The following is a 27997-nucleotide window of genomic DNA, read 5'->3' as shown; positions in this document are numbered from 1 at the left end:
GGCAAGTAGTGATGATGGATACCCAAGGAAACAGGAAAACCTTTATTAGTAGAGATACAAGACTTTTCGCCCTCGTGTAGTGAGTTTTCCCCATATTCACTTGTGTTGATAACAAGAAACACAGATGTAATGAGTCTTTATTGATCTCATTAAGGATCATTGAGAATAATTAAGGATCTCAGTGTAGTGAGATTTTTATCGATATCATAAATTATACCATCCTCTCCAGGGGCGATTGATCGACCCTTATTTAATGCATTATCTATTTCACGCTTACTGAAGAGGCAATCACTTTCACCAATATTTTGGTTCGTAAAATAAATCAGAACCACTCTCAAGGTTTGTTCTAATATAAGATGGGAGAGTCTTATGCCTGGATGTTTTGGACCAGTTATTTATGTCATTGGAAACAATGTTTTGGACCAGTTATTTATGTCATTGGAAACAATGTTTTGGACCAGTTATTTATGTCATTGGAAACAATGTTTTGGACCAGTTATTTATGTCATTGGAAACAATGTTTTGGACCAGTTATTTATGTCATTGGAAACAATGTTTTGGACCAGTTATTTATGTCATTGGAAACAATGCTCCACGAGAAAATTGTTAAATTATCCATTATAGTTATTTATTATAACATTTTGCTCATAAGATAGTAAGGTGGTTATTCTGTAACAGTAGTAAGCAAACACTTAAAACTAAACAACATAGTTTACTTCTTTCTTATATAAACATTTTTATGAATCGTCTTCCGGCAATGTCAGTGCAGTTCTGGGCAATATTAACAACACTCGGCTTCTCCACCATTAACTGTTTCAGCATCACTAGAAAATGTTTCTCTTGTAGGTTCGTCTTTGTGCTCAAGATGGTCATTATTTTTTATGCAAGATTGTTATGAGTTTAGATAGGGCAGGTATCTCTGGTATTTTTCCACAGAGAAGAACTGAGGTTACTAAAATTGTAATATATTTCTAATAGAAGATTACTTTCAATTGTTTTCACATTCAATTTCGTTATCCTTCCCGACCCCTCACACCAAGAAGTTACATGTCTTTCTCCTATTTAATTTTTCCTGATGAAAGCCTGGAGTCAACACAGCCAGAACCAGTAACACCAGACTCGAACATCTCATCAAGGATACTTAAAATCCACTTGTACATAAGAGGATTTCTATCATATGCATTTTGAAGGTACTTCTCACGCTGCGTCATCCACTCCTCTGACCCAGCGTAGGTAAAGTCAGGGGCATCATCAGAGCTGATCATTACTGTGGGTATGTACACAATACCAGTCCAGAGGCCAAATATGTTTCTCTTGCGGTACTCTTGTAGTAGTTCGTCGTAGGTAAAGGGAATGATGGCCTCCCGAGCCTTCATGACTTTGCTGAAGGATTCATGATACGCATGAATTAGGTGACTGAGGCTAGCTGCTCTGACCTCACTACTGATGCTTGTGTAGACGAGTGTATTGAGGTCGAGGGCGGGTGATCCACGTCGACACTCCTGTAAGTCCAGGAGGATGACGTCCACCGGTCGACCTGCAGTATCGTACCTATAGAGACAACATTCACGGTATTACTGTCTTTTGTAACCTAATGTGTGCCGGCTGCTAAAATGAATTTAAGTAAATTCCAGCTTATCTTCGAGGACTTTTCTTTAGGGTAGGCAAATGACTTATTTTTTTATAAAGGCGAAGCATGAGTATTAATAAATATATGTTTAGATTGGCTTATAGTTCAATGGAAGTCTTTATTTTAAAGCAAATTATCAATAACTGTGTTGTAACATTCTAACTTGTTCCCAAGATTTTGCAATAATTCCTTTTCAGTTGATAAAGAGACAAAGCTTTGCATTTTTTTTCATATTGAGAATTTCTAAAGTATAATTAAATTTCTCTTAGAGCAGAGAAGTTGTGTTCCACAGACACTGTCACTTCTGGAATCATTAATTTACAAAGGTTAGCTATTTCACAGCAAGAATTTTCCAAACCATTCAGATGTATAAAACTCAAAATTTCTGTTAAAATATTATCTTTGAAGTGTTTTTTTTAACATGTAAACAAATCTATGTTGTGATTTAATTTTGGTAAAAAATATCAGTGTTATAATTATATTTCTGTGACTGAACAGCAAACTCTGGAAATTCGTTCTTAACTCACAAGAAGATGGAAAGTGTAAAGGTTAGAGGAATCTAATAAATCCATGTTGGAGAATGTGATAATAATCTAGTTAAGTATCATATTATATTTATAGGATGCTGCACAAGGTGATCTCCAAGGATTAGCAGTGAGGGGCAGGAGTACATCTAGGGGGTAGTAGTGAGGGGTAGGGGTACATCTCGGGGGTAGTAGTGAGGGGCAGGAGTACATCTAGGGGGTAGTAGTGAGGGGCAGGAGTACATCTAGGGGGTAGTAGTGAGGGGCAGGAGTACATCTAGGGGGTAGTAGTGAGGGGCAGGAGTACATCTAGGGGGTAGTAGTGAGGGGCAGAGTACATCTAGGGGGTAGTAGTGAGGGGCAGGAGTACATCTAGGGGGTAGTAGTGAGGGGCAGGAGTACATCTAGGGGGTAGTAGTGAGGGGCAGGAGTACATCTAGGGGGTAGTAGTGAGGGGTAGGGGTACATCTCGGGGGTAATAGTGTGGGGTAGGGTTATATCTAGGGAGTAGTAGTGAGGGGTAGGGGTACATCTAGGGGGTAGTAGTGAGGAGTAGGGGTACATCTTAGGGGTGGTAGTGAGGGGTAGGGGTACATCTAGGGGGTAGTAATGAGGGGTAGGGGTACATCTAGGGGGTAGTAGTGAGGGGTAGGGTTACATCTAGGGGGTAGTAATGAGGGGTAGGGGTACATCTCAGGGGTAATAGTGTGGGGTAGAGTTACATCTAGGGGGTAGTAGTGAGGGGTAGGGGTAAATCTAGGGGGTAGTAGTGAGAGGTAGGGGTACATCTAGGGGATAGTAGTGAGGGGTAGGGGTACATCTAGGGGGTAGTAATGAGGGGTAGGGGTACATCTAGGAGGTAGTAGTGAGGGGTAGGGGTACATCTAGGGGGTAGTAGTGAGGGGGAGGGGTACATCGCGGGGGTAATAGTGTGGGGTAGAGTTACATCTAGGGGGTAGCAGTGAGGGGTAGGGGTACATCTAGGGGGTAGTAGTGAGGGGTAGGGTTACATCTAGGGGGTAGTAATGAGGGGTAGGGGTACATCTAGGAGGTAGTAGTGAGGGGTAGGGATACATCTAGGGGGTAGTAGTGAGGGGGAGGGGTACATCTAGGGGGTAGTAGTGAGGGGTAGGGGTACATCTAGGGGGTAGTAGTGAGGGGTAGGGTTACATCTAGGGGTAGTAGTGAGGGGTAGGGGTACATCTAGGGGGTAGTAGTGAGGGGTAGGGGTACATCTAGGGGGTAGTAGTGAGGGGGAGGGGTACATCTAGGGGGTAGTAGTGAGGGGTAGGGGTACATCTAGGGGGTAGTAGTGAGGGGTAGGGGTACATCTAGGGGGTAGTAGTGAGGGGGAGGGGTACATTTCTCAGTAGTAGTACCAGTTCCTAGTAACCAGTTACCAGTAACCAGTGTACCAGTAGATGACTCACTACCAACCGTCTGCGTGAATCATTGACTGTTATTCATATTGCTGCTGACCATAGCAGGATTTCAAACACCCCTCACCCTGTAGGCACTTGTGAGTCAGTCGAAGATAGGGAGCAGAGAGAGGCAGGTCGGCTGTTGGCGCTTCCCATACTTCCCGTTATATATTATACGTACAAACCAGCCTACGTGAGTATTTTTACCCCATCCACGTTATCGAAACCCACATGACACATCTCGGGGGTAATAGTGTGGGGTAGGGTTATATCTAGGGAGTAGTAGTGAGGGGTAGGGGTACATCTTAGGGGTGGTAGTGAGGGATAGGGGTACATCTAGGGGGTAGTAGTGAGGAGTAGGGGTACATCTTAGGGGTGGTAGTGAGGGGTAGGGGTACATCTAGGGGGTAGTAGTGAGGGGTAGGGGTACATCTAGGGGGTAGCAGTGAGGGATAGGGGTACATCTAGGGGGTAGTAATGAGGGGGTAGGGGTACATCTTAGGGATAGTAGTGAGGAGTAGGGGTACATCTAGGGAGTAGTAGTAAGGGGTAGGGGTACATCTAAGGGGTAGTAATGAAGGAGGGGCAACAAGGAGTGTCCTCAGCCTCCACTGCCCATATCACTTTCACTGATGACAACAAATATCACTGAGGAAAAGTTAAATCACCAGAATGATTTTCTCAGTATATTATAATGATTTAAATCCTACTTATATAGTTTCGAGAAAAAAAAATGTGTTAGTGTAATGTGAGCTAATAGTATCCATCTTATGTCTGGTATATAATTTTAGCCTATCTGAGGGTGGACGATGGTGCGAGAAGAACAATATTGTGCATGCCAAGGACAGGTTGCCATGTGACTCAACGCGACTTTCTAACGAGTTTCTAAAGTCTGGGTTGTTTCAGACTGAAATAATATTTAACTGAAATGGGTATTTTCGTTCTGAGGGGAAGATTTTTTTAAATGTAAGCGACGCCTAACTTGCCTCTTACGAGTACGCGCCACTGGTAAGTTCACATTTTTGTAAAAGAGCTCTGTGAGACCCGAGAGGTATCGGAGGTACCTCTCGGGTCTCTTATTTAACACAGAAGGCCTAGAAGCTGTACCTCAGAATCCTCCAAAGGGAGGAGTCAGCTTAACTCCCCAAGAGGCCTCTGGGATATAATTCGTCCCTCTCAAGAGATCCAGTCAAGAAGCACAGGAGCTGTAGAGCAACATTTTCAAGACGCTCATTACTAGTAATCTCTTAAATCAGTACCCCTGAAGGGAGCTTTCTTGAAGCTGGTGAGGGGCTCTTGATCTAAGGAATTCGATTTGTTCCCCAGTTCCCTGAATTGAGCATAATTGCCTTCTATTTTCACCCCCCTTCCCCTACAGGCGCTGTATGATCCCTACAGGTTTAGCGCCCCCATGATTATAATCTTAATCAATTGCAGAGGCAACTGTTTAATTAATCTTCTCATCAGGCCCAGTCAAATGCTACAAAATTATGGACCCATTCAAACGAAATTCGGCGCCATATGTCTGTAGAAACTTTCCACACTAAAGTTTTTCGTAGTTAATATTGCTTCTGTATCACGGAAACAAATAGACTGGTATATTGGTATATATGTAACTTAGAGCGGTTCCTCTCATATGCAGGCAGATGCCTAACGCGTCGGTCTGGAGTTGTAAGACTCTCTGATCGCGGGTTCTAACCCCGCCCGTGGTATGGTTTAAGCAGATATATTAAGAATGCAGCATTTAAAAAACTTCTAAGTAAAAGCTTGATTAAAATTATTGTCAAGTGTAAGATAACAATGAATATCTCTTAAATAGCTAAGGTAAATTACGTAAGTTATGCAGTATAGAACACTCTCTGTAAGAGCTGAGTCAGAGCCTTGGGGAGACACTGTGTGTAGAACACTCTCTGTAAGAGCTGAGTCAGAGCCTGGGGGAGACACTGTGTGTAGAACACTCTCTGTAAGAGCTGAGTCAGAGCCTGGGGGGAGACACTGTGTGTAGAACACTCTCTGTAAGAGCTGAGTCAGAGCCTGGGGGAGACACTGTGTGCAGAACACTCTCTGTAAGAGCTGAGTCAGAGCCTGGGGGAGACACTGTGTGTAGAACACTCTCTGTAAGAGCTGACTCAGAGCCTTGGGGAGACACTGTGTGTAGAACACTCTCTGTAAGAGCTGAGTCAGAGCCTTGGGGAGACACTGTGTGTAGAACACTCTCTGTAAGAGCTGAGTCAGAGCCTGGGGGAGACACTGTGTGCAGAACACTCTCTGTAAGAGCTGAGTCAGAGCCTGGGGGAGACACTGTGTGCAGAACACTCTCTGTAAGAGCTGAGTCAGAGCCTGGGGGAGACACTGTGTGTAGAACACTCTCTGTAAGAGCTGAGTCAGAGCCTGGGGGAGACACTGTGTGTAGAACACTCTGTAAGAGCTGAGTCAGAGCCTTGGGGAGACACTGTGTGTAGAACACTCTCTGTAAGAGCTGAGTCAGAGCCTGGGGGAGACACTGTGTGTAGAACACTCTCTGTAAGAGCTGAGTCAGAGCCTGGGGGAGACACTGTGTGCAGAACACTCTCTGTAAGAGCTGAGTCAGAGCCTGGGGGGAGACACTGTGTGTAGAACACTCTCTGTAAGAGCTGAGTCAGAGCCTTGGGGAGACACTGTGTGTAGAACACTCTCTGTAAGAGCTGAGTCAGAGCCTTGGGGAGACACTGTGTGTAGAACACTCTCTGTAAGAGCTGAGTCAGAGCCTGGGGGAGACACTGTGTGTAGAACACTCTCTGTAAGAGCTGAGTCAGAGCCTGGGGGAGACACTGTGTGCAGAACACTCTCTGTAAGAGCTGAGTCAGAGCCTGGGGGAGACAGTGTGTGCAGAACACTCTCTGTAAGAGCTGAGTCAGAGCCTGGGGGAGACACTGTGTGTAGAACACTCTCTGTAAGAGCTGAGTCAGAGCCTGGGGGGAGACACTGTGTGTAGAACACTCTCTGTAAGAGCTGAGTCAGAGCCTGGGGGGGGAGACACTGTGTGTAGAACACTCTCTGTAAGAGCTGAGTCAGAGCCTGGGGGGAGACACTGTGTGTAGAACACTCTCTGTAAGAGCTGAGTCAGAGCCTGGGGGGAGACACTGTGTGGAGAACACTCTCTGTAAGAGCTGAGTCAGAGCCTGGGGGGGAGACACTGTGTGTAGAACACTCTCTGTAAGAGCTGAGTCAGAGCCTGGGGGGAGACACTGTGTGTAGAACACTCTGTAAGAGCTGAGTCAGAGCCTGGGGGGAGACACTGTGTGTAGAACACTCTCTGTAAGAGCTGAGTCAGAGCCTGGGGGGAGACACTGTGTGTAGAACACTCTCTGTAAGAGCTGAGTCAGAGCCTGGGGGAGACACTGTGTGTAGAACACTCTCTGTAAGAGCTGAGTTAGAGCCTGGGGGGAGACACTGTGTGTAGAACACTCTCTGTAAGAGCTGAGTCAGAGCCTGGGGGGAGACACTGTGTGTAGAACACTCTCTGTAAGAGCTGAGTCAGAGCCTGGGGGAGACACTGTGTGTAGAACACTCTCTGTAAGAGCTGAGTCAGAGCCTGGGGGGAGACACTGTGTGTAGAACACTCTCTGTAAGAGCTGAGTCAGAGCCTGGGGGGAGACACTGTGTGTAGAACACTCTCTGTAAGAGCTGAGTCAGAGCCTGGGGGGAGACACTGTGTGTAGAACACTCTGTAAGAGCTGAGTCAGAGATTGGGGGAGACACTGTGTGTAGAACACTTTCTGTAAGAGCCAAGATAGTGCCTGGGGAAGACAGTGTCTACAAACACGATATTCTTAAGGAATTATTGTCAATGAAAAATAAATTAATTTACAAACAACGTAGATTTTGATGTTTGTGAAAAATTCGATCCAGGGGACTAAACTAAATTTCCACTTCCTTCATTCCCCAGGCGCTGTATGACCCCTACGAGTTTAGCGCTTACCCATAAATAATTTTTTTTTTCTTCAGAAAACCCTGTTGTATTTTATTTATTTACTAATATAAAATAAAATTTCTTTATATTGTACAATCACAAAAATGCGCTTAAGAATTAAACTCTTGGTATAATATGAAAGACTATACAAACATGGACACCATGCCCAGCCCTTCTAGGGCAGGGTAGGTGCCTGAGCCCGAGCTTACAGCTCACAAGACTGTCATTCCCATTAGCTCCCCTGGGGCGGGGATGGCAGACTAGAGAGGCCTAGCTTGTGGCTAGGCCTGGGGACAGTTGGTCTTAAAGATGAGGAGGCACTTGTGCCTCCTCCCATGGGAGACTTAGGTCTCAGACACTCCCTAAAGAGGGAGCCAAGGCCGGGCCACCACTTGGAAAAGGCCCGGGCCGGGAGAATACCGGAGAATCTTTAATAATAAATAATAATGTACAAACGTTTAGGAGTAATGTTTTATGATTCAAGTTCCCGCGAAAAGTCCTTTTTTGATTATAATTACAGCAAAAACTATTAATTTAAATTTTTAATATGCAGGTCAAGATTCTGTAAGGCTCACCTGAAGAGGAAATTGTTAGTCCAGCAGTCTCCGTGGCACAGGACTTCAAACGGAGGCTGCGTCTTAATTTGCTCCTCGAAGACGTCCAGACACCTGGGAACCACCAGATCCTTCAGCCAGGCTGCGCTCTCCTCGTAACCCTCTGCTGTCTCCAACACTTTTACCGTAACGTTAAAGTCCTCCTGTAGTATCTTTCCAACTTGTAACTCAGCCTCCTGAGAATAGTTGTGCCAGTCCTTCCCCAAGAATGAGTACTCCTCTACTAGGCTTCCTGATGGAAGGTGGGCCTGAAGGAGGTAGGAGGCGGCGTGAATCCTGGCGAGCTCCAGGAAGACCAGTTCAGCATGGGCGACATCCAGACCGCGTTTACGATCAGCCATTTTGAACTCTAGGTAGCTTAGATCTTCCAAGATGAGGACTTCTTCATTTTCTTCCAAACTGTGGAAAATATACCGAGGCAGCCTTAGAGGCTCTAGACTGGCTGCCTGTAGCTCAGTATTGAGCGCTGGTAACAACATACTGTAGAACAGGCACTCTTTCTCATAGCTCATATTCATAAACTCCTTCAAATCATCTCCAAAAGCGTTTTTCAGTTTAACGACATATGATACCTCGAGGCTTTGATGATCTTGGGAGAAAGACAGTTTTAGTTGCTTCACAGAGCACATGAAGTTATCGCCCTTCTTGGTGAAATCCTCAGTGCTCCATGAGAGCAGGTTAGCCCCTGTGCCTTTGTCCCGTCTCAGAGCTTCCTTCACCTGTGCCTCTGTCACCTGAGCTTCATTCACCTGTACCTCTGTCATCCGAGCTTCCGTTTCTTGCGACTGTAGTGTCTGGCTAACGAAGTTTCCTACCTCTTTCTGTGTAGCTGTATCAGTCACTGTAAGAGTAAGAATAATGCATTAGAATGAAAACTCAATGCTACTTAGATATGTCAGCGCATAAAGTGACACATTCTACAGAATCTGAATATTCCCTTGAAGCGTTCAAATCTAAAGTATATAAAAATATATTTTGTAGACAAATATATTTGAACATCAAAATGGTATACAATACCGACAGGTTGTTAGGTAAGACACATATGCAACAGTTAGACAACTTTATTCCGAAACGTTTCGCCTACACAGTAGGCTTCTTCAGTCGAATACAGAAAGTAGGCAGGAACAGTAGAGATGTGAAGACGATGTAATCAGTCCATCACCCTTAAAGTCGTAGAATTTGAGGTTGTCAGTCCCTCGGCCTGGAGAAGTTCAGTTCCATAGTCAGGAACTATCTGAAGATCAAGCGACAGTGCGGAGACTTAAATACTGTCGGAAGGAGAGGTGCAGGGTAGTAGTAGTAGTAGTAGTAGTAGTAGTGAGAGGCAACTGAGAGGTCATGTCCCTCTCAGATCCAACCCTTCTCACTTGAAAAGCTTGTCCAAGGTGTTTTCTGTACCAAGATGCCACGTGTTGCAGTGTCTGACAAGATGAACATCAAAATGGTATACAATACCGACAGGTTGTTAGGTAAGACACATATGCAACAGTTAGACAACTTTATTCCGAAACGTTTCGCCTACACAGTAGGCTTCTTCAGTCGAATACAGAAAGTAGGCAGGAACAGTAGAGATGTGAAGACGATGTAATCAGTCCATCACCCTTAAAGTCGTAGAATTTGAGGTTGTCAGTCCCTCGGCCTGGAGAAGTTCAGTTCCATAGTCAGGAACTATCTGAAGATCAAGCGACAGTGCGGAGACTTAAATACTGTCGGAAGGAGAGGTGCAGGGTAGTAGTAGTAGTAGTAGTAGTAGTAGTGAGAGGCAACTGAGAGGTCATGTCCCTCTCAGATCCAACCCTTCTCACTTGAAAAGCTTGTCCAAGGTGTTTTCTGTACCAAGATGCCACGTGTTGCAGTGTCTGACAAGATGAACATCAAAATGGTATACAATACCGACAGGTTGTTAGGTAAGACACATATGCAACAGTTAGACAACTTTATTCCGAAACGTTTCGCCTACACAGTAGGCTTCTTCAGTCGAATACAGAAAGTAGGCAGGAACAGTAGAGATGTGAAGACGATGTAATCAGTCCATCACCCTTAAAGTCGTAGAATTTGAGGTTGTCAGTCCCTCGGCCTGGAGAAGTTCAGTTCCATAGTCAGGAACTATCTGAAGATCAAGCGACAGTGCGGAGACTTAAATACTGTCGGAAGGAGAGGTGCAGGGTAGTAGTAGTAGTAGTAGTAGTAGTAGTGAGAGGCAACTGAGAGGTCATGTCCCTCTCAGATCCAACCCTTCTCACTTGAAAAGCTTGTCCAAGGTGTTTTCTGTACCAAGATGCCACGTGTTGCAGTGTCTGACAAGATGAACATCAAAATGGTATACAATACCGACAGGTTGTTAGGTAAGACACATATGCAACAGTTAGACAACTTTATTCCGAAACGTTTCGCCTACACAGTAGGCTTCTTCAGTCGAATACAGAAAGTAGGCAGGAACAGTAGAGATGTGAAGACGATGTAATCAGTCCATCACCCTTAAAGTCGTAGAATTTGAGGTTGTCAGTCCCTCGGCCTGGAGAAGTTCAGTTCCATAGTCAGGAACTATCTGAAGATCAAGCGACAGTGCGGAGACTTAAATACTGTCGGAAGGAGAGGTGCAGGGTAGTAGTAGTAGTAGTAGTAGTAGTAGTGAGAGGCAACTGAGAGGTCATGTCCCTCTCAGATCCAACCCTTCTCACTTGAAAAGCTTGTCCAAGGTGTTTTCTGTACCAAGATGCCACGTGTTGCAGTGTCTGACAAGATGAACATCAAAATGGTATACAATACCGACAGGTTGTTAGGTAAGACACATATGCAACAGTTAGACAACTTTATTCCGAAACGTTTCGCCTACACAGTAGGCTTCTTCAGTCGAATACAGAAAGTAGGCAGGAACAGTAGAGATGTGAAGACGATGTAATCAGTCCATCACCCTTAAAGTCGTAGAATTTGAGGTTGTCAGTCCCTCGGCCTGGAGAAGTTCAGTTCCATAGTCAGGAACTATCTGAAGATCAAGCGACAGTGCGGAGACTTAAATACTGTCGGAAGGAGAGGTGCAGGGTAGTAGTAGTAGTAGTAGTAGTAGTAGTGAGAGGCAACTGAGAGGTCATGTCCCTCTCAGATCCAACCCTTCTCACTTGAAAAGCTTGTCCAAGGTGTTTTCTGTACCAAGATGCCACGTGTTGCAGTGTCTGACAAGATGAACATCAAAATGGTATACAATACCGACAGGTTGTTAGGTAAGACACATATGCAACAGTTAGACAACTTTATTCCGAAACGTTTCGCCTACACAGTAGGCTTCTTCAGTCGAATACAGAAAGTAGGCAGGAACAGTAGAGATGTGAAGACGATGTAATCAGTCCATCACCCTTAAAGTCGTAGAATTTGAGGTTGTCAGTCCCTCGGCCTGGAGAAGTTCAGTTCCATAGTCAGGAACTATCTGAAGATCAAGCGACAGTGCGGAGACTTAAATACTGTCGGAAGGAGAGGTGCAGGGTAGTAGTAGTAGTAGTAGTAGTAGTAGTGAGAGGCAACTGAGAGGTCATGTCCCTCTCAGATCCAACCCTTCTCACTTGAAAAGCTTGTCCAAGGTGTTTTCTGTACCAAGATGCCACGTGTTGCAGTGTCTGACAAGATGAACATCAAAATGGTATACAATACCGACAGGTTGTTAGGTAAGACACATATGCAACAGTTAGACAACTTTATTCCGAAACGTTTCGCCTACACAGTAGGCTTCTTCAGTCGAATACAGAAAGTAGGCAGGAACAGTAGAGATGTGAAGACGATGTAATCAGTCCATCACCCTTAAAGTCGTAGAATTTGAGGTTGTCAGTCCCTCGGCCTGGAGAAGTTCAGTTCCATAGTCAGGAACTATCTGAAGATCAAGCGACAGTGCGGAGACTTAAATACTGTCGGAAGGAGAGGTGCAGGGTAGTAGTAGTAGTAGTAGTAGTAGTAGTGAGAGGCAACTGAGAGGTCATGTCCCTCTCAGATCCAACCCTTCTCACTTGAAAAGCTTGTCCAAGGTGTTTTCTGTACCAAGATGCCACGTGTTGCAGTGTCTGACAAGATGAACATCAAAATGGTATACAATACCGACAGGTTGTTAGGTAAGGCACATATGCAACAGTTAGGCAAAGAAAGGTATAAAATACCGACAATATGAAAGTTAAGACACATGTGCAACATCTGGATATCTTTATTGTAGTAGACGTTTCGCCATCCAGTGGCTTTATCAATACAGATTCTAGGACATAATAGGAAGACAGTAGAACTATATACAAAAGATGAGGTAATCAGTCCCTCGGCCTTGGAGTTAGTGTTCACAGCATCGTGGTGGAGGAGAGTCTGGAGCAAAGGCAAGAAGACTGGCGCTTTTTATAGGCGTCAGTGAATGGGACGGGCAGCAGACGAGGTCAGTCACTGGTAGGCGGGATTCCCCAGTGGAAGTAGGTCCTTCCCAAAGAGATGGGTTAGTTGCAGCAGCCGTGAAGAAGGTCTTGTAGATGTCCTCTGAACCAAGATTCCATGATGTTGCAGTGTCTGACAAGTTGTGCAAAGAAAGGTATAAAATACCGACAATATGAAAGTTAAGACACATGTGCAACATCTGGATATCTTTATTGTAGTAGACGTTTCGCCATCCAGTGGCTTTATCAATACAGATTCTAGGACATAATAGGAAGACAGTAGAACTATATACAAAAGATGAGGTAATCAGTCCCTCGGCCTTGGAGTTAGTGTTCACAGCATCGTGGTGGAGGAGAGTCTGGAGCAAAGGCAAGAAGACTGGCGCTTTTTATAGGCGTCAGTGAATGGGACGGGCAGCAGACGAGGTCAGTCACTGGTAGGCGGGATTCCCCAGTGGAAGTAGGTCCTTCCCAAAGAGATGGGTTAGTTGCAGCAGCCGTGAAGAAGGTCTTGTAGATGTCCTCTGAACCAAGATTCCATGATGTTGCAGTGTCTGACAAGTTGTGCAAAGAAAGGTATAAAATACCGACAATATGAAAGTTAAGACACATGTGCAACATCTGGATATCTTTATTGTAGTAGACGTTTCGCCATCCAGTGGCTTTATCAATACAGATTCTAGGACATAATAGGAAGACAGTAGAACTATATACAAAAGATGAGGTAATCAGTCCCTCGGCCTTGGAGTTAGTGTTCACAGCATCGTGGTGGAGGAGAGTCTGGAGCAAAGGCAAGAAGACTGGCGCTTTTTATAGGCGTCAGTGAATGGGACCTACTTCCACTGGGGAATCCCGCCTACCAGTGACTGACCTCGTCTGCTGCCCGTCCCATTCACTGACGCCTATAAAAAGCGCCAGTCTTCTTGCCTTTGCTCCAGACTCTCCTCCACCACGATGCTGTGAACACTAACTCCAAGGCCGAGGGACTGATTACCTCATCTTTTGTATATAGTTCTACTGTCTTCCTATTATGTCCTAGAATCTGTATTGATAAAGCCACTGGATGGCGAAACGTCTACTACAATAAAGATATCCAGATGTTGCACATGTGTCTTAACTTTCATATTGTCGGTATTTTATACCTTTCTTTGCACAACTTGTCAGACACTGCAACATCATGGAATCTTGGTTCAGAGGACATCTACAAGACCTTCTTCACGGCTGCTGCAACTAACCCATCTCTTTGGGAAGGACCTACTTCCACTGGGGAATCCCGCCTACCAGTGACTGACCTCGTCTGCTGCCCGTCCCATTCACTGACGCCTATAAAAAGCGCCAGTCTTCTTGCCTTTGCTCCAGACTCTCCTCCACCACGATGCTGTGAACACTAACTCCAAGGCCGAGGGACTGATTACCTCATCTTTTGTATATAGTTCTACTGTCTTCCTATTATGTCCTAGAATCTGTATTGATAAAGCCACTGGATGGCGAAACGTCTACTACAATAAAGATATCCAGATGTTGCACATGTGTCTTAACTTTCATATTGTCGGTATTTTATACCTTTCTTTGCACAACTTGTCAGACACTGCAACATCATGGAATCTTGGTTCAGAGGACATCTACAAGACCTTCTTCACGGCTGCTGCAACTAACCCATCTCTTTGGGAAGGACCTACTTCCACTGGGGAATCCCGCCTACCAGTGACTGACCTCGTCTGCTGCCCGTCCCATTCACTGACGCCTATAAAAAGCGCCAGTCTTCTTGCCTTTGCTCCAGACTCTCCTCCACCACGATGCTGTGAACACTAACTCCAAGGCCGAGGGACTGATTACCTCATCTTTTGTATATAGTTCTACTGTCTTCCTATTATGTCCTAGAATCTGTATTGATAAAGCCACTGGATGGCGAAACGTCTACTACAATAAAGATATCCAGATGTTGCACATGTGTCTTAACTTTCATATTGTCGGTATTTTATACCTTTCTTTGCACAACTTGTCAGACACTGCAACATCATGGAATCTTGGTTCAGAGGACATCTACAAGACCTTCTTCACGGCTGCTGCAACTAACCCATCTCTTTGGGAAGGACCTACTTCCACTGGGGAATCCCGCCTACCAGTGACTGACCTCGTCTGCTGCCCGTCCCATTCACTGACGCCTATAAAAAGCGCCAGTCTTCTTGCCTTTGCTCCAGACTCTCCTCCACCACGATGCTGTGAACACTAACTCCAAGGCCGAGGGACTGATTACCTCATCTTTTGTATATAGTTCTACTGTCTTCCTATTATGTCCTAGAATCTGTATTGATAAAGCCACTGGATGGCGAAACGTCTACTACAATAAAGATATCCAGATGTTGCACATGTGTCTTAACTTTCATATTGTCGGTATTTTATACCTTTCTTTGCACAACTTGTCAGACACTGCAACATCATGGAATCTTGGTTCAGAGGACATCTACAAGACCTTCTTCACGGCTGCTGCAACTAACCCATCTCTTTGGGAAGGACCTACTTCCACTGGGGAATCCCGCCTACCAGTGACTGACCTCGTCTGCTGCCCGTCCCATTCACTGACGCCTATAAAAAGCGCCAGTCTTCTTGCCTTTGCTCCAGACTCTCCTCCACCACGATGCTGTGAACACTAACTCCAAGGCCGAGGGACTGATTACCTCATCTTTTGTATATAGTTCTACTGTCTTCCTATTATGTCCTAGAATCTGTATTGATAAAGCCACTGGATGGCGAAACGTCTACTACAATAAAGATATCCAGATGTTGCACATGTGTCTTAACTTTCATATTGTCGGTATTTTATACCTTTCTTTGCCTAACTGTTGCATATGTGCCTTACCTAACAACCTGTCGGTATTGTATACCATTTTGATGTTCATCTTGTCAGACACTGCAACACGTGGCATCTTGGTACAGAAAACACCTTGGACAAGCTTTTCAAGTGAGAAGGGTTGGATCTGAGAGGGACATGACCTCTCAGTTGCCTCTCACTACTACTACTACTACTACTACTACTACCCTGCACCTCTCCTTCCGACAGTATTTAAGTCTCCGCACTGTCGCTTGATCTTCAGATAGTTCCTGACTATGGAACTGAACTTCTCCAGGCCGAGGGACTGACAACCTCAAATTCTACGACTTTAAGGGTGATGGACTGATTACATCGTCTTCACATCTCTACTGTTCCTGCCTACTTTCTGTATTCGACTGAAGAAGCCTACTGTGTAGGCGAAACGTTTCGGAATAAAGTTGTCTAACTGTTGCATATGTGTCTTACCTAACAACCTGTCGGTATTGTATACCATTTTGATGTTCATCTTGTCAGACACTGCAACACGTGGCATCTTGGTACAGAAAACACCTTGGACAAGCTTTTCAAGTGAGAAGGGTTGGATCTGAGAGGGACATGACCTCTCAGTTGCCTCTCACTACTACTACTACTACTACTACTACTACTACCCTGCACCTCTCCTTCCGACAGTATTTAAGTCTCCGCACTGTCGCTTGATCTTCAGATAGTTCCTGACTATGGAACTGAACTTCTCCAGGCCGAGGGACTGACAACCTCAAATTCTACGACTTTAAGGGTGATGGACTGATTACATCGTCTTCACATCTCTACTGTTCCTGCCTACTTTCTGTATTCGACTGAAGAAGCCTACTGTGTAGGCGAAACGTTTCGGAATAAAGTTGTCTAACTGTTGCATATGTGTCTTACCTAACAACCTGTCGGTATTGTATACCATTTTGATGTTCATCTTGTCAGACACTGCAACACGTGGCATCTTGGTACAGAAAACACCTTGGACAAGCTTTTCAAGTGAGAAGGGTTGGATCTGAGAGGGACATGACCTCTCAGTTGCCTCTCACTACTACTACTACTACTACTACTACTACCCTGCACCTCTCCTTCCGACAGTATTTAAGTCTCCGCACTGTCGCTTGATCTTCAGATAGTTCCTGACTATGGAACTGAACTTCTCCAGGCCGAGGGACTGACAACCTCAAATTCTACGACTTTAAGGGTGATGGACTGATTACATCGTCTTCACATCTCTACTGTTCCTGCCTACTTTCTGTATTCGACTGAAGAAGCCTACTGTGTAGGCGAAACGTTTCGGAATAAAGTTGTCTAACTGTTGCATATGTGTCTTACCTAACAACCTGTCGGTATTGTATACCATTTTGATGTTCATCTTGTCAGACACTGCAACACGTGGCATCTTGGTACAGAAAACACCTTGGACAAGCTTTTCAAGTGAGAAGGGTTGGATCTGAGAGGGACATGACCTCTCAGTTGCCTCTCACTACTACTACTACTACTACTACTACTACCCTGCACCTCTCCTTCCGACAGTATTTAAGTCTCCGCACTGTCGCTTGATCTTCAGATAGTTCCTGACTATGGAACTGAACTTCTCCAGGCCGAGGGACTGACAACCTCAAATTCTACGACTTTAAGGGTGATGGACTGATTACATCGTCTTCACATCTCTACTGTTCCTGCCTACTTTCTGTATTCGACTGAAGAAGCCTACTGTGTAGGCGAAACGTTTCGGAATAAAGTTGTCTAACTGTTGCATATGTGTCTTACCTAACAACCTGTCGGTATTGTATACCATTTTGATGTTCATCTTGTCAGACACTGCAACACGTGGCATCTTGGTACAGAAAACACCTTGGACAAGCTTTTCAAGTGAGAAGGGTTGGATCTGAGAGGGACATGACCTCTCAGTTGCCTCTCACTACTACTACTACTACTACTACTACTACCCTGCACCTCTCCTTCCGACAGTATTTAAGTCTCCGCACTGTCGCTTGATCTTCAGATAGTTCCTGACTATGGAACTGAACTTCTCCAGGCCGAGGGACTGACAACCTCAAATTCTACGACTTTAAGGGTGATGGACTGATTACATCGTCTTCACATCTCTACTGTTCCTGCCTACTTTCTGTATTCGACTGAAGAAGCCTACTGTGTAGGCGAAACGTTTCGGAATAAAGTTGTCTAACTGTTGCATATGTGTCTTACCTAACAACCTGTCGGTATTGTATACCATTTTGATGTTCATCTTGTCAGACACTGCAACACGTGGCATCTTGGTACAGAAAACACCTTGGACAAGCTTTTCAAGTGAGAAGGGTTGGATCTGAGAGGGACATGACCTCTCAGTTGCCTCTCACTACTACTACTACTACTACTACTACTACCCTGCACCTCTCCTTCCGACAGTATTTAAGTCTCCGCACTGTCGCTTGATCTTCAGATAGTTCCTGACTATGGAACTGAACTTCTCCAGGCCGAGGGACTGACAACCTCAAATTCTACGACTTTAAGGGTGATGGACTGATTACATCGTCTTCACATCTCTACTGTTCCTGCCTACTTTCTGTATTCGACTGAAGAAGCCTACTGTGTAGGCGAAACGTTTCGGAATAAAGTTGTCTAACTGTTGCATATGTGTCTTACCTAACAAATATATTTGGTTGGAAAATTTGTTATAAAATTTGTTACTCATGCATTTACTAGACGGTCGTTTCCATTGCAATAATTAACCTGCTACGGTTCATAAAAGCTAAATACAGATTAAGAGAGATTTAATTTGTGTTTTCAAATTACCAATGACTATTGAAGACCTTTAGATCTCCCCAGCGAACCTGCATACTTTACTGAGCCGATGTTGTTCTAGTTCCCCAAGGGTGAGTACAGGCTGTGGAGGCTGGGGCCGGAGATGTCATCTCTGGCCCCATGATTGTAATGGCAATAGCAGATTCTGATAGCAGGATTATTAAAGCTTGCAGCAATGCTGAACAGAACAGAAAATATTTAGCATCAGTTATTCTGCAATACTCAGTGCAGAAAATATTTAATTCATGTGAGTTCAGTGGTTTAATATACAACCCCTTCCCAAGTCAAGTGTTTTTTTTATTGTGTTAAGATAAGATAAGATAAGATTTCGTTCGGATTTTTAACCCCGGAGGGTTAGCCACCCAGGATAACCCAAGAAAGTCAGTGCGTCATCGAGGACTGTCTAACTTATTTCCATTGGGGTCCTTAATCTTGTCCCCCAGGATGCGACCCACACCAGCCGACTAACACCCAGGTACCTATTTGCTGCTAGGTGAACAGGACAACAGGTGTAAGGAAACGTGTCGAATGTTTCCACCCGCCGGGAATCGAACCCGGGCCCTCCGTGTGTGAAGCGGGAGCTTTAGTCACCAGGCCACCGGGGCTCTTGCCCCTCATCTTCGTTGTCGTGGCTTTTAGAATGTGGCTTGGCTTCGACTGTTACTAATGGACGTCACCCTGTGTCGCTCCCTTAAATGCTGTCATTACTGTTGAAACCTTTCTGGCAGACACGCGTTTATAAACCCTCTCCAACACTGCTGCTGACATCATCGCCGCCCTTGCTGTGACACCACCTCGACGCTGCTGCTGCTGACACCACCTCAACGCTGCTGCTGAAGCCGATGCTTACACTGTCCACGGTGACAATATCTAACCGTCTAATCTGATGTCTAGTTTTCAAACAGTGAAGAGCACATTTTCACAACTTTCACTGATGCAATTCATGAGGCGAGACTGCGATATCTATTAGAGGAGTCCATCCATGCCCTCAGTGAAGACATATCCTTCACTACAGTTGTTTATATTGTATAAAAAGACACTGCATTCAGCTTGTAAGGAAAGTTGTCCTGTGTGACAACGTTGTGGTAACACTCATTGGGTTCAGGACGTTTTAAATCGTTTTTTGTATTCTTCCTAACAGTACGTACTTCTAAAACATTTTTATGAATTCTTGTAAACATTACCATGCATGAAATGTGTGTGCATATCTATATATATATATATATATATATATATATATATATATATATATATATATATATATATATATATATGTCGTGCCAAATATGTAAAACTGGTCAATTAGCAAGAACTCATTTAAAATTAAGTCCTTTCTGAAATTTTCTCTTATACGTTTAAAGATATATTTTTTCATTAATGTTAATGTAAAAAATTTTAATTTTGCACCAAAAGAATCTTAGAAAACTTACCTAACCTTATTATAACAAGTGCAATTTATTTTAGCCTAACCCAACTAAATATATTTTAAATACGTTTACAATAATTTAATACTAAACAAACACAATCAAATATATTTTTTTTCGTTAGGTTCAGAATGATTCTGGCGAAATTATTGCATACACAAATTTTCACTTGTCCTATATGGCAAGATGAGCGTTGCTATTTAAGCCAAGATGGCAAGTTCTGCCTATTCGGCACGACATATATATATATATATATATATATATATATATATATATATATATATATATATATATATATATATATATATATATATATATATATATATATATATATATATGAAATTGACTCATGTGAGGGCGTGCAACAGGGGGACGCTGTCGCCCCCTTTCTATTCTGTTTGGTCATCAAGGAAGTCACAGAAGCACTCTCCAGCGAGCTCAATGGTTCCTGGACGATGGTACACTAGCTGGCACAACAGAATCTCTCCTAGAAGACATCAGTAAAATTAAAGACATGGGAGAAAGCCTGGGCCTTTCTTTAAACCCCACCAAATGTGAAATAGTTTCTACCAATCAACAGATGATCCAGAATATTAGTGCTGTTTTACCAGAAGCACGATCCATTGATCCAGCCAATAGCACTCTCCTTGGTGCTCCTCTTGGGTCCAATGCCATCGATCTGATCCTAGAAAAAAAAAGTCTCAGAACTCCGGACAATGGAAAGCAGGATGAAAGACACTGACACACATGAGGCCTTCTACCTACTCACCAGGTGCCTGTCAATCCCAAAACTTACCTACTTTCTGAGATGCTCCCCAGCCTTCAGCAGTCCAAAACTCAAGGAATATGACTCTCTCCTTAAGACCATGCTAGAGAGTATATTGAATCTTTCCCTTGAAGATGGACAGTGGTTGCAAGCCTCGCTTCTGGTTAGGCTTGGGGAGCTGGGAGTACGCAGATCCTCCCAGATTGTTCTACCAGCTTTCCTATCCTCTTCCATAGCATCAAACGAGTTGATAAGACAAATTCTTCCTGATAACCTCAGTGACTCAGCAGGAATACAGGAACCTAGCTATGCCAGTACCATCACCGAATGGGAGACTCTTGCTGCTCCAGCACCAAACCCTAGTGCAGCACTGGCTCACAAACAGTCAAGCTGGGATGGCCCGATCGCTGAAAAGGTGCTTGCCAACATGCTCAGGGCTGCAACATCAGATAGGGAGACTGCCCATTTCCAGGCTGTGAGCGCACATCACTTCCGGGACTTCCTCCAAACAGTTCCCATATTGGCAATGGGAACACGACTCGACCCTAAAACCCTCCGTATTGCAGTGGCTCTGCGTCTTGCTGCCCCAATTCACACAGAATATACATGTATTTGCAGCGAAGCGCAAGCAGACCAATGCGGTCTACATGGTCTTAACTGTTCCAAAACCAAGGGCTGGCATGCAAGACACAATGAGGACAACGACATCATAAAGAGAACCCTTGCTACAGCTGGATGCCCAGCCGAGAGGGGGCCCCGATCACTAGCAGCCAACAATACCCACAACCCAGTAAACCGCCCCGACGAGATCACCATCTATCCTTGGAAGAATGGCAAGCTCTTAGTACGGGACTATACCTGTATGTCCACGCTGGCTGACACCTATATCCATCACAGTGTGGGGCGACAGGGAGGAGCTGCTGACCACAGGGAGGAGTACAAGATCAGCAAGTACAGGGACATAAGCCAACAGTATCAATTTGTCCCAGTGGAATCAGAGACCTTGGGATCATGGGGAAAAAAATGCCACACGTTTCCTTAAAGAATTGGGCTCCAGACTCATCGACACCACCAGGGACCCAAGGGCAGCCACTTTCATGTTCCAGCGCCTCAACGTGGCCATCCAGAGGGGAAATGCTTGCTGCACACTTGGCTCGTGTTCGGCTTCGGAGGAGCTGAAGGAAATTCATGATCTTTAACACATTGTACCATTGTATTCATGTTTGTGTTTTCTGTAAATGTATTCTGTTTATTAATAAATGTTCACATAGAATATAAAATATAGGAGGTGGTAGAAGAAAATATTCAAACAGCTCCGGGGAGAACCTTGAGCTTTCCATGAGGTACGTTTATTGTCTTCTCTGAGGATGAGGGTCCTCAATCCAGCTATAGAGGTGGTACTTCCATATATATATATATATATATATATATATATATATATATATATATATATATATATATATATATATATATATATATATATATATATATATATATATATATATATATATATATATATATATATATTTAACAAGTCGGCCGTCTCCCACCGAGGCAGGGTGACACAAAAAAGAAAGAAAATCCCCAGAAAGAAAATACTTTCATCATCATTCAACACTTTCACCTCACTCACACATAATCACTGTTTTTGCTGAGGTGATCAGAACACAACAGTTTAGAAGCATATACGTATAAAGATACACAACCTATCCTTCCAAACTGCTAATATCCCGAAACCCCTCCTTTAGAGTGCAGGCACTGTACGTCCCATTTCCAGGACTCAAGTCCGGCTATATAAAAATAACCGGTTTCCCTGAATCCCTTCACTAAATATTACCCTGCTCACACTCCAACAGATCGTCAGGTCTCACATACCATTCGTCTCCATTCACTCCTATCAAACACGCTCATGCACGCCTGCTGGAAGTCCAAGCCCCTCGCCCACAAAACCTCCCTTACCCCATCCAACCTTTTCGAGGACGACCCCTACCCCGCCTTCCTTCTACAGATTTAAATGCTCTCCATGTCATTCTACTTTGATCCATTCTCTCTAAATGACCAAGCCACCTCAACAACCCCTCTTCAGCCCTCTGACTAATACTTTTATTAACTCCACACCTTCTCCTAATTTCCACACTCCAAATTTTCTGCATAATATTTACACCACACATTGCCCTTAGACAGGACATCTCCACTGCCTCCAACCGCCTCCTCGCTGCTGCATTTACCACCCAAGCTTCACACCCATATAAGAGTGTTGGTACTACTATACTTTCATACATTCCCTTCTTTGCCTCCATAGATAACGTTTTTTGACTCCATATATACCTCAAAGCACCACTCACCTTTTTTCCCTCATCACTTCTATGATTAACCTCATCCTTCATAAATCCATCCGCCGACACGTCAACTCCCAAGTATCTGAAAACATTCACTTCTTCCATACTCCTCCTCCCCAATTTGATATCCAATTTTTCTTTATCTAAATCATTTGATACCCTCATCACCTTACTCTTTTCTATGTTCACTTTCAACTTTCTACCTTTACACACACTCCCAAACTCATCCACTAACCTTTGCAATTTTTCTTTAGAATCCCCCATGAGCACAGTATCATCAAAAAAAAGTAACTGTGTCAATTCCCATTTTGTATTTGATTCCCCATAATTTAGTCCTACCCCTCTCCCGAACACCCTAGCATTTACTTCCTTTACAACCCCATCTATAAATATATTAAATAACCATGGTGACATTACACACATCCCTGTCTAAGACCTACTTTTACCAGGAAGTAGTCTCCCTCTCTTCTACACACTCTAACCTGAGCCTCACTATCCTCATAAAAACTCTTAACAGCATTTAATAACTTACCACCTATTCCATATACTTGCAACATCTGCCACATTGCTCCCCTATCCACTCTATCATGTGCCTTTTCTAAATCCATAAATGCAATAAAAACTTCCCTACCTTTATCTAAATACTGTTGACATATATGCTTCAATGTAAACACGTGACCTACACATCCCCTACCCACTCTAAAACCTCCCTGCTCATCCACAATCCTACATTCTGTCTTACCTCTAATTCTTTCAATTATAACCCTACCGTACACTTTTCCTGGTATACTCAGTAAACTTATTACTCTATATTTTTTACATTCTCTTTTGTCCCCCTTCCCTTTATATAAAGGGACTATACATGCTCTCTGCCGATCTCTAGGTACCTACCCCTCTTTCATACATTTATTAAACAAAAGTACCAACCACTCCAACACTATATCCCCCCCTGCTTTTAACATTTCTGTCATGATCCCATCAGTTCCAGCTGCTTTACCCCCTTTCATTCTACGTAATGCCTCACGTACCTCCCCCACACTCACATTCTGTTCTTCACTCCTAAGATGGTATACCTCCCTGGCCAGTGCATGAAATTACCTCCTCCCTTTCTTCCTCAACATTTAAAAGTTCCTCAAAATATTCTCGCCATCTACCTAATACCTCCCTCTCCCCATCTACTAACTTCCCTACTCTGTTTTTAACTGACAAATCCATACTTTCCCTAGGCTTTCTTAACTTGTTTAACTCACTCCAAATTTTTTTCTCATTTTCATTAAAATTTCTTGACAGTGCCTCTCCCACTCTTTCATTTGCTCTCCTTTTGCACTCTCTCACCACTCTCTTCACCTTTCTTTTACTCTCTATATACTCTGCTCTTCTTACAACACTTCTGCTTTGTAAAAGCCTCTCATAAGCTAACTTTTTCTCTTTTATCACACCCTTTACTTCATCATTCCACCAATCACTCCTCTTTCCTCCTGCACCCACCCTCCTATAACCACAAACTTCTGCCCCACATTCTAATACTGCATTTTTAAAACTCATCGAACCCAGTCTTCAAGCTCGCACTGGACAAGCACCTAAAGTCGGTTCCTGACCAGCCGGGCTGTGGCTCGTACGTTGATTTGCGTGCAGCCAGCAGCAACAGCCTGGTTGATCAGGCTCTGATCCACCAGGAGGCCTGGTCACAGACCGGGCCGCGGGGGCGTTAACCCCAGGAACTCTCTCCAGGTAAACTCCAGGTAAACCCTCTTCAACCCTCCCCCCCCACTACTCATCTTTGCACTAGCCCACCTTTGTGCCAATAGTCGCTTATGTCTCAACCGAACTTCCTCCTCCCTTAGTTTATACATTTTCACTTCCCTCCTACTTGTTGTTGCCACCTTCCTCTTGTCCCATCTACCTTTTACTCTAACTGTAGCTACAACTATATAATGATCCGATATATCAGTTGCCCCTCTATAAACATGTACATCCTGGAGCCTACCCAACAACCTTTTATCCACCAACACATAATCTAACAAACCACTTTCATTACGTGCTACATCATACCTTGTATATTTATTTATCCTCTTTTTCATAATATATATATATATATATATATATATATATATATATATATATATATATATATATATATATATATATATATATATATATATATAAACAAAATGATAGAGGAAAGTGTTGTAAGTAAATTAGTAGAAGGGTCAAGGCGAGGTGCCCACGAGTGTACACAGATCAAGCAACCAATAATAATAATAATAACTGACATTTGTTTACAAACTAACAAGAAAAATTCCAGGAACTGCAGTGCGTGTGTAAACCTATACTTATATAAGTGGCTGAGGGCAGCAACAGTGTGTTACTAAACTCATATATGTGGCTGAGGGCAGCAGCAGTGTGTTACTACACTCATATATGTGGCTGAGGGCAGCAGCAGTGTGTTACTACACTCATATATGTGGCTGAGGGCAGCAGCAGTATGTTACTACTCAGCTTTCCTTTTAAGACTGTGATCTGTTAATTAACCTTGAGTTAAACACGGGTGTGTTTATTGGTACCTTTATTTTCAAAACATTTCGCCTGGACAGCAGGACTCTTCAGTCGAATGGAAAAGCGATTTTGAGATAGTCAGCTGATGTTTAACTTTTCTGACTGAACCAGAAGAAGGGAAATAAGACACATGTGAAACAGTTAGGAATCTTTAATCAAAAGAGATATTTCGTTCATGATACATTATATGTAGCGTGTGTGGGTATTTATTCTAATTGTCGGGTTTGTAAATCAATATTATTATGTTGTAGTAGACAGACTTAGGCTTAGTTACAAGTACTTCGGGCATTTGGCACATACACATATGATGATCAAACTAAATGCAATGTGGTCAGCCTTATGGTCACCGTTTTGAACACTATGTACTTCATTATCTGCTTACTGAGGAATATAGAGATTGACAGTAAAATAACCTATGTGATACGTTCTGATATCTTATTAAAGAAAATTAAATATCAGACTTGTGTTAAACGTTTTGAGACCGAGTTCCTAAGCCTTTTGTGAATCCATATGCTCTTGGGTTACCGTCCACAGGATGGATATAAGATCTAATCTGTTGTTCCATACATTCTGGTGTCCCCGTCATCTAGTCACAGACCTTGTAGGTTTATGCTTGGTAGCGAGTGAAGCGAGAGAGCGGATATGCTCGATGACTGTTGATTGACTGTGTGTACTCACCTAATTGTGGTTGCAGGGGTCGATTCATAGTTCCTGGCACCGCCTCTTCACTGGCCGCTACTGAGTCACTCTTCCTGCTCCATGAGCTTTATCATACCTCTTCTTAAAGCTATGTATGGATCCTGCCTCCACTATATCGCTTCCCAGACTATTCCACTTCCTGACAACTTTGTGACTGAAGAAATACTTCCTAACATCACTGTGATTCATCTGTGTCTTCTGCGTGTGTGTATATATGTGCGTGCGTGTGTATGTGTGTGTGTATCTGCGTGTGTGTGTATGTGTGTGCATCAGTTTCCAACCTCTCTGTCTCTCTCAGTTATATCAAATACTCCCAGTATTTTGTACAGACTTATCATATCACCTCTAGTCTTCTATCCAGCATTGTTCAGTTCCTTTAGTCTCTAGTCACAGGTCACTACACTTCGCTCCAGGGAGTCTCTCTGCAGCTCTCTGTAGTTCCTCCACTTTCTTGACATAACTTATTAGGTAAGGGTTCCAGTGTGGTGGTTTGTACTCCAAGATGGGAGTGAGGTAAACAGAATATAGGATCATAAATTATTCTTTTGTTGAGATTCCTGAAATTTGAGTGTATTCACTACATAGGTTATTCTGATAGTGAGTGAGAGGCTCTGTCGATATGCTTCCTACTATGCTCCTCACGAGGTCCTTGTTAAGAGATTTTAAATCACTGTCCCCCGAACATGCACTCAAGTTTCCGTTCGACCCTATTCCCAATTGCTCATAGCTTTGATTAGGTTCAATTCATTTGGGGTTAACTCATGTAAGGTGAATAACAGATCCAGCCATAGTGGTACTTCACATATTTGCTGACCATCAGTGCCACTCCTCTCGGATGTTGCTCTGGCATGAACAAGTGTTATCTCATGATAAAAGTCACCATAAAGACGTGCTTCAGTACTCCCTCTCCACACCCCTCCCCTCACCCTACCCGCCAGCAGTCATCATAATAACTTCAGTACTCCCTCTCCACACCCCTCCCCTCACTCTACCCGCCAGCAATCATAATAACTTCAGTACTCCCTCTCCACACCCCTCCCCTCACCCTACCCGCCAGCAGTCATCATAATAACTTCAGTACCCGCTCTCCACACCCCTCCCCTCACCCTACCCGCCAGCAGTCATCATAATAACTTCAGTACTCCCTCTCCACACCCCTCCCCTCACCCTACCCGCCAGCAGTCATCATAATAACTTCAGTACCCGCTCTCCACACCTCTCCCCTCACCCTACCCGCCAGCAGTCATCATAATAACTTCAGTACTCCCTCTCCACACCCCTCCCCTCACCCTTCCCGCCAGCAGTCATCATAATAACTTCAGTACTCCCTCTCCACACCCCTCCCCTCACCCTACCCGCCAGCAGTCATCATAACTTCAGTACTCCCTCTCGCAATTTCTTCCTTACTGTACAAGTAAATTTCAGCCGTAATGACACGTGTAGTTGATAGGCTTTAAAACTAACCGACTAAATGTATCAGGAGGTACACAGCTGTGTATACCCCGAGAGGTGTGTACCTCGATGTTTTGTACACTAAGTTTACATTAATCTCTTTTAGGGAGTTAAGCATTCTTGACGTTAGTGTACAGATGACATGCAGCATTAATAACCCAGGTGCAATTGGTAACCTCTAATACTAATAACCTTCACTAACTTATATGGGAGTTGATAACTTACTGTGTGTTACTGACTTGATGTGTGACTATGTGAATTACTAAATTACCGTATTAATTATCAACTTATTAAGGGAGTTAGTAGCTTTCTGTATGCGTTATTAACATGATGTTTACATTAGTGGCTACTGAAGCACAACACAACACTTACTTGTTGCTTCTACAAGATGCTGCTTCTCGCTCCGGAACCTCAGTTCTTGGTCTTGCAGATGCTACACTTATTAAATAGCCTCGTGGAAATACTGCTGATGTAATTCGCGTAATATTAAGCACTAAATGACTAACTGCAAGCGAGGAGTGAAGCTGGAAAAAAAAAAACATGGGTGAGCTTGGATGTATGTGCTTTGGTTGC

General features: G+C 43.7%; 1 protein-coding gene across 1 annotated transcript; it reads right to left on the bottom strand.

Moving 5' to 3' along the window:
- Positions 1–24: 24 nt before the first annotated feature.
- LOC128687409 (uncharacterized) lies at positions 25–27997 on the bottom strand. The gene is made up of 3 exons (XM_053774877.2): positions 27797–27997; positions 8103–8982; positions 25–1551 (listed from the first exon to the last, which is right to left on the bottom strand). Coding segments are annotated over exons 1-3 (1374 nt in total). The 5' UTR covers positions 27798–27997; the 3' UTR covers positions 25–1058.

The sequence above is a fragment of the Cherax quadricarinatus genome, chromosome 40 (genome assembly GCF_038502225.1).
Source record: "Cherax quadricarinatus isolate ZL_2023a chromosome 40, ASM3850222v1, whole genome shotgun sequence".
Lineage (NCBI taxonomy): Eukaryota > Metazoa > Arthropoda > Malacostraca > Decapoda > Parastacidae > Cherax > Cherax quadricarinatus.
The sequence above is the reverse complement of the archived record's forward strand: the minus strand, read 5'-3'. Positions and strand labels throughout refer to the sequence as shown.